This window comes from Dendrobates tinctorius, unplaced genomic scaffold (assembly GCF_039654945.1).
Source record: "Dendrobates tinctorius isolate UK_male_01 unplaced genomic scaffold, ASM3965494v1 ptg000017l, whole genome shotgun sequence".
NCBI lineage: Eukaryota > Metazoa > Chordata > Amphibia > Anura > Dendrobatidae > Dendrobates > Dendrobates tinctorius.
In genome coordinates this window covers 7495921-7508583 of record NW_027361685.1, presented here as the reverse complement: position 1 = coordinate 7508583, position 12663 = coordinate 7495921, and the positions used below count along the sequence as shown (strand labels likewise).

At 43.8% G+C, this 12663-nt stretch overlaps 1 protein-coding gene across 1 annotated transcript in view; it reads left to right on the top strand.

Annotated features, from left to right (window-relative positions):
• The window catches only part of LOC141082424 (uncharacterized), a 55950-nt gene extending 44005 nt beyond the window's left edge, over positions 1-11945 (top strand). Inside the window, exon 4 of the mRNA XM_073566366.1 lies at positions 9838-11945. Coding sequence (XP_073422467.1) covers positions 9838-11111 — 1274 coding nt within the window. The 3' untranslated portion in view covers positions 11112-11945. The remainder of the gene's footprint in view (positions 1-9837) is intronic.
• The last annotated feature ends 718 nt before the right edge of the window (positions 11946-12663 follow it).

Genomic DNA, 12663 nt, shown 5'->3' with positions numbered 1-12663 from the left:
CTTGGAACAGAAAGTCCTCCAAAATCTAGACACAAACTGAACTCCTCTGTCAGATACAATGTTCTCAGGAATCCCGTGCAAGCGAACCACCTGTTGCAAAAACAAGGGCACCAACTCAGAGGAAGATGGCAACTTAGGGAGTGGTACAAGATGGACCATCTTAGAGAATCTATCACAAATCACCCAAATAACAGTCATTCTCTGAGAGACAGGCATATCAGAGATAAAATCCATTGAAATATGGGTCCATGGCCTCCTGGGCATCGGCAAAGGCATCAACAAGCCACTAGAGCGAGAACAAGGTTTAGACCGGGAGCAAGTCCCACAGGAGTGCACAAAATTTCTGACATCACGAGACAAGGCGGGCCACCAAAAAGATCGACTCACCAGATCTCTAGTACCAAAAATACCTGGATGACCAGCTAATGCAGAGCAATGAACTTCAGACATCACTCTCTTCCTCCACTGGTCAGGAACATACAACTTTCCACTGGGACAACGCTCAGGTTTGTCCTCCTGAAACTCTTCCAGAGCACGTCTCAAATCGGGCGAGATGGCAGAAAGAACTACCCCCTCGCCTAAGATGGTAGCAGGCTTAGTCACAACAGGAGAATCAGCAAGGAAACTCCTAGAGAGGGCGTCTGCCTTGACATTCTTAGTGCCCGTAAGAAAAGAGACCACAAAATCAAAACGTGTGAAAAACAAGGCCCACCTAGCCTGTCTAGGATTCAAGTGCTTGGCCGACTCCAGGTAAATCAAATTCTTGTGGTCAGTAAGGACCACTACTTGGTGTTTGGCTCCCTCCAACCAATGTCTCCACTCCTCAAATGCCCATTTCATAGCCAACAGTTCCCGATTCCCCACATCATAGTTACGTTCGGATGGGGAGAACTTTCGGGAAAAGAAAGCACAAGGATTCATTTTAGATGTCACAGGATCTTTTTGGGACAACACCGCTCCTGCACCAATCTCAGAAGCGTCCACCTCCACCAGAAACGGGAGTGAGACATCAGGTTGCCGCAAAACCGGAGCAGAAGTGAATCTTCGCTTCAGCTCCTGAAAGGAAGAAACAGCCTCCGGAGACCAATTCAGCACATCAGCAACCTTCCTAGTCAAATCCGTCAATGCCTTGGTAATACCAGAAAAATTAGCTATAAATTTCCGATAAAAATTAGCAAAACCCAAAAACTTCTGGAGGGCCTTCAAAGAAGTGGGCTGAACCCAATCATAAATGGCCTGTACCTTGGCCGGGTCCATTTCAATAGTTGACGGAGACAAAATAAATCCCAAAAATGAAATCCTCTGTACCCCAAAAAGGCATTTCGATACCTTGACATACAGGGAATTCTCCCTCAAAATCCGGAACACAGTCCGAACATGTTCCACATGAGAGTCCCAATCCTTGGAGAAGATCAAAATATCATCCAGATAGATAATCAAAAATTTATCCACAAAGTCTCGGAATTTATCGCTCATGAAGCACTGGAAGACAGAAGGGGCATTAGTGAGCCCAAAAGGCATCATCAGGTACTCAAAATGTCCCTCCGGAGTAGTAAACGCCGTCTTCCATTCATCCCCATGCTTAATGCGAATAAGATTATACGCCCCCCTGAGGTCCAGCTTGGTAAACCAGCAAGCACCTTTAACTCTGGAGAATAGATCAGAAATCAGGGGTAAGGGATACTGATATTTAACAGTAATTTTGTTGAGGGCACGATAGTCAATACAAGGCCTTAATGAACCATCCTTTTTAGCCACGAAAAAAACCCAGCACCTAAGGGTGAAGAGGATGGTCTAATATGACCCTTCTCCAATGCCTCCTTAATATAGGATCGCATAGCCTCGTGCTCGGGTACAGATAAATTGAAAAGCCGACCCTTGGGGAATTTACACCCCGGGTTCAGCTCAATAGCACAGTCATAACTCCTATGAGAAGGCAAAGACGCAGACTCATTCTCACTAAATACATCATAAAAGTCAGCCAAATAGTCAGGAACATCATGTGACTGGGGAGAGGTGGAGAAAACAGGAAAACAGGAGCATCACTAAGGGCACACCGACAACCCCAACTCACCACAGACAAAGATTTCCAATCCAGAACTGGATTATGGATTTGCAACCAGGGAAACCCCAGAACAATGGTATCATGCAAATTATGCAACACCAAAAATCTGCAATTTTCTTGATGGTCTGGGGTGACTCGCATTACCACCTGGGTCCAAAACTGAGGTTTATTCTTCGCCAAAGGAGTAGCATCAATACCCCTCAAAGGGATAGGCGTCCGCAGAGGTGTCATAGGAAATCCACAACGTTTAGCAAAATCCAAGTCCATCAGGTTCAGAGCTGCTCCTGAATCCACAAAAGCCTTGGCGGAAAATGTGGACAGGGAGCAGATCAGAGTAATTGCCAGAAGAAACTTAGGTTGAACACCACCCACAGAAAACGTGTGTGCACAACGTTTCTCTCGTTTAGGGCAGACAGAAATAATATGCGAGGCATCTCCACAAAAAAAACCACAGCTTATTACGCCTTCTGAACTCCTGACGTTGCGCCCTAGACAAAACTCTATCACATTGCATAGGTTCAGACATTTGTTCAACAGGTGGTAACATCTCTCGTGTAGTTTTGCGTTCACGTAAACGCCGATCCACCTGAATGGCTAATGACATAGAATCGTCAAGACCAGAGGGAACAGGAAATCCCACCATAGTATCTTTTACAGTTTCTGACAAACCCTTCCGAAAGAGGGCTGCCAAGGCACCATCATTCCAGGTAGTAAGGACCGCCCACTTTCGGAATTTTTGACAGTACAACTCTGCCGAATGCCGACCCTGGCTTAATGCCAACAGGGTCTTTTCAGCCTGATCAATAGCATTAGGTTCATCATACAACAACCCCAAGGCTTGAAAAAATGCATTCACATTATTCAGAATAGAATCATCAGGTTTCAAAGAAAACGCCCAATCCTGGGGATCGCCGCGCAGCAAAGAGATGACAATTTTAACCTGCTGCGCGGAGTTCCCCGACGAGTTAGGCTTCAAGGCCAAAAATAATTTACAATTATTTTTGAAATTCAAGAATTTAGACCGATCCCCCAAAAATACATCAGGAGAAGGAATCTTTGGTTCAGCAGCATGTGAATGAGCAAGATAGGCGGAAATTCCCCGCACTTCAGCAGCGAGCTGCTCCATACGATCAGACAATTGCTTCATCTCCATTGAGAGAAAAATTCCCCCTATGGCCTCAGAGATATAGAGGAAAAAATATGCACACACAAAAAAAAAAAAAAATTCTGACACTTTTTTTTTTTTTTTTACAATTCTCTCCTGCTATTGAGTACCCTAGGATCTGCGGTATGGCTGGTGATTCTGTTATGATGAGTCACCGAAGGAGGAAAAAACAAAATACCAGCTAAGTCCAGAAAAAAACAGAGAGGTTGGCAGCTATCGGATTGCAGACCCCTGAACCTATCCACAACAACTAGCAGTAGCCGTGGGGGGTTCCTACGGTACCCTAGACCCCTCGATCACAGCCGGAGAACTATATAGCCTAAAGACAGAAAGGGGAAAAACTAAACTGCCCCAGAGCAGACCCCAAAGCAATAGGCAGCCCCCAACATATAGTGACGGTGAAGCAAGATGAAAACACTAACACAGATAGAAAGATAGGTTGAGCAAATGATGGGGCCCAAGCTAACTACATAGGACAGGATAGGAAAGCTGCTGTCTGCCATCCGCAAAAACTCTATCAAAATGAGCCAACCGACTGATAGGAACAACAGGCCCTGAAGTCGCTAGGCTTCAAAAGACTATATCAGCTCTCAGGTATATTCTGAAGACAGAGCAAAATATCAACAGGTCAGAGACAAAAATGGAATTCAGCTCACCCCCGGCCGGGGATGGCAGAACTCCCAAAAAACATGGCAAAACAAAAGCAAAACTGAAGAGTACAAGAAACTGAAGAGTCTCCAAGAATCCAGCAGGAAAATCACCAGCCAGGAAGAAGGGCGTCGGCAGCCTTATATCCAGTCCTCAATTCCAGCCACCCAGTCCTCATCTAGCTGCCCAGGTGTTTGGTAATCAGTCTCACTACCTTCCTTCACTAGAGGAGGGAGTTCATCAGACCTCAATGGTGAAGGGAAAAATGAACTCACAACAGGCCGCTATTCCATTGATCAGAGGCGCAGCAGCCTTTATGGCCGATGCATCGGCAGACACTCTGCGGCTGGCAGCGAGTTCGGCGGCTCTGGTGAACGCCAGGCGGGCTCTGTGGATGAAGAGCTGGAAGGGGGACTTGCAATCAAAATCTAAGATTTGTGCAACCCCGTGCGAGGGTGAGTTTCTCTTTGGGAAAGCCCTAGATGACATACTCGCCAAGGAGAGGAAGAAGGCCTTCCCTGATTCTTCTATCCATTTCTATAGGAGAACCTTTAAAAGACGACCGTTTGGAAGAAGGAGGCAAACGGATAGATCAAATAGATGGCCCGCAAGGGAAGAAAAACAAAAGGGTAACATGTTCAGGGGTTCAACGTTCTGGAAGGAAAATAAATATTAAAAAATCAGACCCACCAGTAGGGGGTATATTAAAAATTTTTTATTCAAAATGGGAACAAATAACTTCGAGCCCATGGATCCTAAGTATAATTAAAGAGGGAATGAAAATAGAATTCCTTCAAATCCCTTATGATTTCTTTATCATAACCCGCCTTAACCCTATAGTTCAATAAAAGGCCCTCGAAGAAGAAATTCAGAGCCTACTATCCAAGGGCGTTTTAGTAGAGGTCCCAGTGGGACAGGAAGGTAGAGGATTCTACTCTCCTTTATTTTTATTTCCAAACCAAGATGGTACATTTAGGACAATTATTAATTTAAGGAAGCTTAATACGTTTATAAAAAATTATAAGTTTAAGATGGAATCAATCAGATCCACCATAAAGCTTCTCTTTCCAAACTGTGTAATGGCGGGGATTGACTTAAAAGATGCTTACTATCATCTTCATATCCATGATAGAGACCAAAAATACCTAAGAGTCGCAGTGGTGTTCGAAGGCAAGATCCATCATTTTCAGTATACAACCATGCCTTTCGGCCTCTCTACAGCGGCAAGAATCTTCACCAAGGTGATGGCAGAGGTGATGGCCTATCTTCGTCAAAAAGACACTCTAGTCGTACCTTACCTAGATGACTTCCTAATAATCGTGAACTCTGTCACCCAATGTACCAAACGTGTGGCTGACGCGATCTCATCTTTGCAGGATCTAGGCTGGATCATCAATGTACAGAAGTCTAGACTTGTTCCGCATTCGCTCCAGATGTTTTTAGGGTTCCAGTTAGACTCCACAACCCAGAGATGTCTACTTCCTCAGGTAAAGATTGCACTCACAAAAGAGAAAGTGGAGGCAGCAATAGGTAGACCACGCATGTCTCTGAGAGGGGCAATGTCGCTATTGGGGTCGCTAAATTCTTGTGCCCCGGCAGTCCGGTGGGCCCATTATCATGTCCGCATCAGATCCTCCAAGAGGACAGGTGACATGGTGGTCACCTCGAGAGCAAGATAACCTTAACACTTGAGGTCTTGACTTCTCTAGAGTGGTGGCTAGATGATGACCATCAATCCTCAGGAGACCCATGGGTTATAGTACCATCTTGTATCCTAACCACCGATGCTAGCCCCCATGGCTGGGGAGCCCATATGGGGAATAGCTTTTGTCAAGGAAGGTGGAATAGAGAGGAATGGGAATACTTGTCTAATTTAAAAGAGCTGACAGCGGTATATTATGCTCTTCACCATTTTCTTCCACAGCTCCAACAGAAACATGTCAGGATCTTGTCGGACAACACCACTACAGTGGCCTACATAAACAGACAGGGAGGTACTCGATCAGAGACTCTGATGTCTTCTGCGGAAAGAATCTTAAACTTAGCCGAAAGCTATTTGTTGTCCCTCTCAGCTCTTCATATCAGGGGAGAGAACAACCGAGAAGCAGACTTCTTAAGCCGAAACACACTTCGGCAAGGGGAGTGGTGCCTCAATCGCCGAGTCTTCAAGGACATAGTAGCCTTATGGGGCAACCTCAGGTGGACCTCTTTGCCACGAAAGAGAACAGACAGATAAAGATGTTTGCTTCCCTGTCCCCGTCAGATCACCCAGACATACTGGATGCCCTCCAGGCCTCATGGAAGTTCAAACTGGCATACGCCTTCCCTCCGTTGATTCTCCTGCCACAGGTGATTCGGAAGATCAGAGAAGACAAGGCGAGAGTAATCTTGATAGCACCATTCTGGCCCAAGAGACCGTGGTTCTCGTGGCTACGAATTATGTCAGTGACAGATCCTTGGGTCCTTCCTTCGATTCCCAACCTACTCTCCCAAGGCCCTTTTTTCCACCCCCAAGTGGATAGCTTACACTTGACGGCGTGGAATTTGGAAGGCAGCTACTAAGATCAAGAGGCTTTTCTGAAACACTAATTGCTACACTGCTACAGAGCAGGAAGCAGTCCACGACCCAGATTTATACAAGAATATGGAAGAAATTCCTACAGTTTCATACAGCACCTCATACAACAGAAGTCCCGATAGTTCCTATCCTAGAATTTCTACAGAGAGGGAAGGACTTGGGCCTGGCAGTAAACACACTGAAAGTTCAGGTGTCCGTGTTAGGGGCACCGTACGGCCATAATATAGCAGGAAATAAGTGGATATCACGATTCAATACAGCTTGCGAACGGATAACTCCAGTTCACATACCTGCAATCCCCGCATGGGACTTAAATCTGGTCTTAGATGCCCTGACGGAAGAACCCTTTGAGCCAATAGACACGATATCCCTCAAATACTTGTCACTCAAGACAGTCCTCTCAGTAGCACTGACATCTGCTAGAAGAGTGGGTGATATCCAGGCCCTGTCCATAGATCCATCCTTTTTTCAGGTATACCAGGATAGATTAATATTAAAGCCAGACCCCTCATACCTGCCTAAGGTATCAACAAAATACCATAGATCTCAAGAGATACTTCTTCCAACCTTCTTTGAAGATCCCTCCACTCTAGAGGAGCGGAAATTCCACACTTTGGACGTCAGAAGAACTGTCCTAAAATATATTGCGAGGTCCAGGAGTTGGATGCTGTGTAGGGCTCTGTTCGTATCTTTTCAGGGCTGTAAAAAAGGGTATGGAGTCACGAAGAGCACCATTTCCCGATGGATCAGGGATGCCATTCGCTTAGCCTACTCCGCAAAAAATGAAGATCCTCTGGAAGGCATCAGAGCTCATTCCACTAGAGCAATGGCGACCTCCTGGGCCGAGAGGGGAGACGTTCCAATTGAAACCATATGTAAGGCGACAATTTGGTCATCTCCTTCTACCTTCTATAATCACTATAGACTTGACCTTTCATCAACTTCTGACCTAAGCTTTGGCAGGACTGTCCTTGGCACGGTGGTCCCACCCAGGTGATGGTCTCTGGAATCTCTCCAGTGGGTGCTGTCATGGCGAAGGGTAAAAAGCCGGATTACTTACCGGTAATGCTCTTTTAATGAGTCCTCGACAGCACCCGCTCACTTCCCCCCCTGTTAAATATATCGATAATAAAGTATATCTGCTAAAGATGAATAAAAGACATTGCCTAATCCTTGGCAGTCCTCCTGGTACTCTGAAATGCAAAACTGAGGAGGAAAGGCGGACCACCCCTTTTATCTTTCCTGTAGGGTTTCCTGTTCCAAATGGGGCGGATCTGATACCTCCAGTGGGTGCTGTCGCGGACTCATTAAAAGAGCATTACCGGTAAGTAATTCGGCTTATCAGCTCCCAAACGATTTTTCCCGATGTCCCCAGATAAGTAGGGCATCCTGGTGGGTTTAGTTGGCTATCTTTCCCCTCATAAATGCGAAAAACTAATGTGTATCCGGTTGAACTCTCGCACATTTTATAGAGCTTTATTCCGAACCTTGCCCTCTTAGTAATAAATTACTTGAGGTGCAGTCTTCCTTTGAATTTTACAAGGGAAATGTTATCTGCTGGGGTGTAAAGCTTTAAGAACTTTTCTGTCAAGTCTTCGATGATGGGTGTGATTTTGAATAGTCTGTCATGTTCTGGGGCATTTCTGGGCAAGCATTGACTATTGTCGTTAAAATGCCAAAATCTCATGAGCATTTCATAATGGGTCCTAGGAAGAACGGCAGAAAACATAGGGGTGGCTTGAACAGGGCGGTTGGACCAATAGGACAGAATGCTCGTTTTTTACAAGCCCCATAGCGAATGTAAGTCCTAAAAATGTTTTCCATTCTAGGACATTAGTTGGTGTCCATAAATTTGACCTAGCATAATAGGATCATGGATTCTGGCTGATGAATTGGGATTATTATTATTATTTATTTATATAGCACCATTGGTTCCATGGTGCTGTACATGAAAAGGTGTTACATACAAATTACAGATATCACTTACAGTAAACAAACTTACAATGACAGACTGATACAGAGGGAAAAGGACCCGGCCCTTTTGTGCTTACATACTACGGGATGATGGGGAAGGAGACAGTAGGTTGGTGGGTTGCAGCAGTTCTGGTATTGGTTGAGGCGATATCTCCGGTAGTGGTGAGGAGGTAGCGGGGTCATTGCAGGCTGTAAGCTTTCTTGAAGAGGTGGGTTTTCAGGTTCCGTCTGAAGAATCCGAATGTGGTTGATAGTCGGATATATTGGGGCAAAGAATTCCAGAGGATGGGGGATATTCAGGAGAAGTCTTGGAGGCGGTTGGGTGAGGAGCGACATAAATATATAAATTTGTAGACTAATATGCTCTAGCAAGCTATCTGTCACAAACAAATTAAAAAAATAATTGGTCCAAAATTTTCCAACTCCACATTTATACCAGGAATGACCTTAAAATTAGGGATGAATGGATTAGCCAAATCTGAAGCCTCCTATCTAGGAAATGCTATGTCAAGAGGCAAAGCCCCTTGGACATTGGTGTGCACCAATTCACGAGCACTAGGGACAGCGCTAGTACTGGGCATTGTTCCCTGAGTTGGAGACATTTCTCCAGAAGTGCTATTTGTCCTTCTTGTTGTACTGGTCCTTGTGTGTGAGGATAGACCAGAATCGCTGCTCATTTCTGAGCTATCACTGTCGCTGCTACTACAGTAAAGCCCTCGAAATCCAAATCGCCATCTGACACTGCACTTTCTTCGCTGTCTGAACATAAAAGTGCATAAGCCTCCTCTGCACTATAATTCTGACGGGCCATTTTATTCATTTTTATTTTTATTTTCCAGAAATAGAAAACTCTGACGTGACCAAATTATTGGGGAGACAATTGAGAAAAAACTAATTCTTTAGCCTAACCCTAACTTTAGCCTTACATTAACCCTAACTTTAGCCTAACAGTAACCCTAACCCTAATTTTAGCCTAACAGTAACCCAACTTTAGCCTAACAGTAACCAGTACTTTAGCCCCAACACTAACTCTAACTGTAGCCCCAACACTAACCGTAACTAGCATTATATGTAACCTGCCCTATTTGTTTTTCTATTGACAGATGATGAACCTGATTGAGGACTTGTTTTTTGTGAGATGAGAATTGGTATTATTTTCACCTACATAACATTGATTGGTTTCTTTATATTTGACATTTGGGAGGCAGAATGAACAAACAGTTGAACACCACACACTACTGGCTCATCCAACAAGGTTTTCTATTAGACTGTGAACAGTCATTGTCTTGGTAAATAATTAAAGTTCTTTACATAGCTTGCCATTTTTATCGTCAGTTTAAGTAGAAATGTTCAAAAATATAAAACTCAAGGATATTTTATTAAAAAAATTGTTTTTTATCTTAGCAGATGACTGTACCAGGAGATCAGAGGGACAGCTGACATCTTCAATTTTTAAATCTGATGATCTTGAGATCCTACAAGATACAACGGAAGTGATTGCTATTACTCCAGATATATCATCATCCATTCACAGCAAAGATCTGTCATCCGATCCTATGAAACAGGTCCCATCTTCTGATTCTTTACTTACTACTAAGGAAAATCAAAGTCACAAAAGAGGCATTAAAAATCAAACTGCTCCTAAAGCAAAGAAGTCATTTTCATGTTCAGAATGTGAGAAATGTTTTAACCGGAAATCAGATTTGGTTAATCACCATGCAACTCACACAGGAGAGAAGCCTTTTTCCTGTTCAGAATGTGGGAAATGTTTTAACCGGAAAGAGCATCTTACTAGTCACCAGAGAACTCACACAGCAGAGAAGCCTTTTTCCTGTTCAGAATGTGGGAAATGTTTTAACCGGAAAGAGCATCTTATTAGTCACCAGAGAACTCACACAGCAGAGAGGCCATATTCATGTTCAGAATGTGGGAAATGTTTTAAATTGAAAATAAGTCTTAATATCCATAAAAAAAACCACACAGGGGAGATGCCTTTTCCCTGTTTAGAATGTGGGAAATGTTTTTTTTACCGGAAATCACAATTGGTTTATCACTATAGAACTCACACAGGGGAGAAGCCTTTTCCCTGTTCAGAATGTGGGAAATGTTTTATCCGGAAATCAGATTTGGTTATTCACCATAGAACTCACACAGGGGAGAAGCCTTTTTCATGTTCAGAATGTGGGAAATGTTTTAAAAGGAAAATAAGTCTTGATAGCCATCAAATAACCCACACAGGGGAGAAGCCTTTTTCCTGTTCAGAATGTGGGAAATGTTTTAACAATAAATCAGCTTGTGTTAAGCACCAGGGAATCCACACAGGAGTAAAACCTTTTTCATGTTCAGAATGTGGGAAATGTTTTAACAATAAATCAAATTGTGTTAATCACCAGAGAATCCACACAGGAGAGAAGCCTTTTTCATGTTCAGAATGTGGGAAATGTTATAACAATAAATCAGATTGTGTTAAGCACCAGAGAACTCACACAGCAGAGAAGCCATATTCATGTTCAGAATGTGGGAAATGTTTTAAATGGAAAATAAGTCTTGATAGCCATCAAAGAACTCACACAGGGGAGAAGCCTTTTTCCTGTTCAGAATGTAGGAAATGTTTTAGCAAAAAATCAGATTATGTTACGCACCAGAGAACTCACACAGCAGAGAAGCCTTTTTCCTGTTAATGTGGGAAATATTTTAACCAAAAAGCGCTTCTTGATCGCCATCAGAGCAGTCACACAGAGGAGAAACCTTTTTCATGTTCAGAATGTGGGAAATGTTTTAACAATAAATCAGATTGTGTTAAGCACCAGAGAACTCACACAGGAGAGAAGCCTTTTTCCTGTTAATGTGGGAAATATTTTAACCAGAAAGCCCTTGTTAGACATCAGAGCAGTCACACAGAGGAGAAGTCTTTTTCATTTTCTTAATGTGGGAAATGTTTTACTTGGAAATCAACTATTGTTAAACATCAGAGACGTCACATAGGGGAGAAGCCTTTTTTATGTTCATAGTGTTGGAATAGTTTTAACCAAAATTGAATCTTCTTAAATGGGTTGTATCTTGTCATTCCTCATGTATGCTGACAAAAGGATAAAACTAAACTTTATTAATTCCAAATGTAAAACTATACCCATAATTCACCCTCTGAAGGTTAGTCAATAGGTGACTAATAGAAAAAACATGTACCCCACAGTTCAGTATATAGGGTGAGGTGACGTATACACACTCACTCTCCAAGCCTCTCATTTCTATGTGTTTCATCGTCCTCACCAAAGGCGATTCATCAGGAGACTATTTAATATTGACCTATGTTCAAGCGAAACTAGACAAAAAAAGCTAAAATCATGTAGCATGTTATCCAAAACAGTCAGAAAACAAGCCACATATATCCCAGACCTCAAACTATATACTTCGTAAGCTTATAACCTGCTCCAGTGTCAGGAATAGATAGTATGTGAAAATACAGTTCAGATGCTTGTGTTTTTTTTTTTATAGGGACTAGTTGCCCTAGTTTGGTATTGTAACTGCTGTTACTGTATATACTCGTGTATAAGCTGAGATTTTCAGCCCATTTTTTGGGGCTGAAAGTACCCCTCTCGGTTTATACGTGATTCATATATGCCAGAAGGTCGGCAGAGGAGGTGGAGCGGGGGATGTCAGATCATAATGACCCCCCTGGCGTGTCTCTGCAGCCCCACTGCTTGTCCCATGCTCTCAGGCGCCTTCCTTCAGCCGTCACGTGGTACCGCTCATTAAAGTCATGAATATGCGCATATTCATGACTTTAATGATCGGTACCACGTGACCGCTGAAGGTAGGCGTGAGATAATGTGGCTGCAGAGACCGAGCCAGGACGGGGTAACTATATGCGATATTCACCTGTCCCCGTTCCAACTCTACTTTCCGCTGTCAGCCGGATCCTCTGTCAGTGACGTTCAGGCAGCAGAGGGTGCGATGACGTAGTTAGTGCGTGCCCTCTGCTGCCTGAATGTCACGGACAGAAGACCCGGCAGACAGCGGTAAGCAGCATTGGAACGGGGACAGGTGAATATCTCAGGGGCCAGGTCCTGAGCCAGCGGTGACACCGGCACCTGTCCCCCATAGATCGCCGGTGTCCCCGCCCTGGGGGCACATGACCCCCAGCGACGAGAGGTGAGTATGTCATTTTTTATATTTGCAGCAGCAGCGGCCAATATGTGGCTAGTTTTCTGACTGTTTCGGATAACATGATAC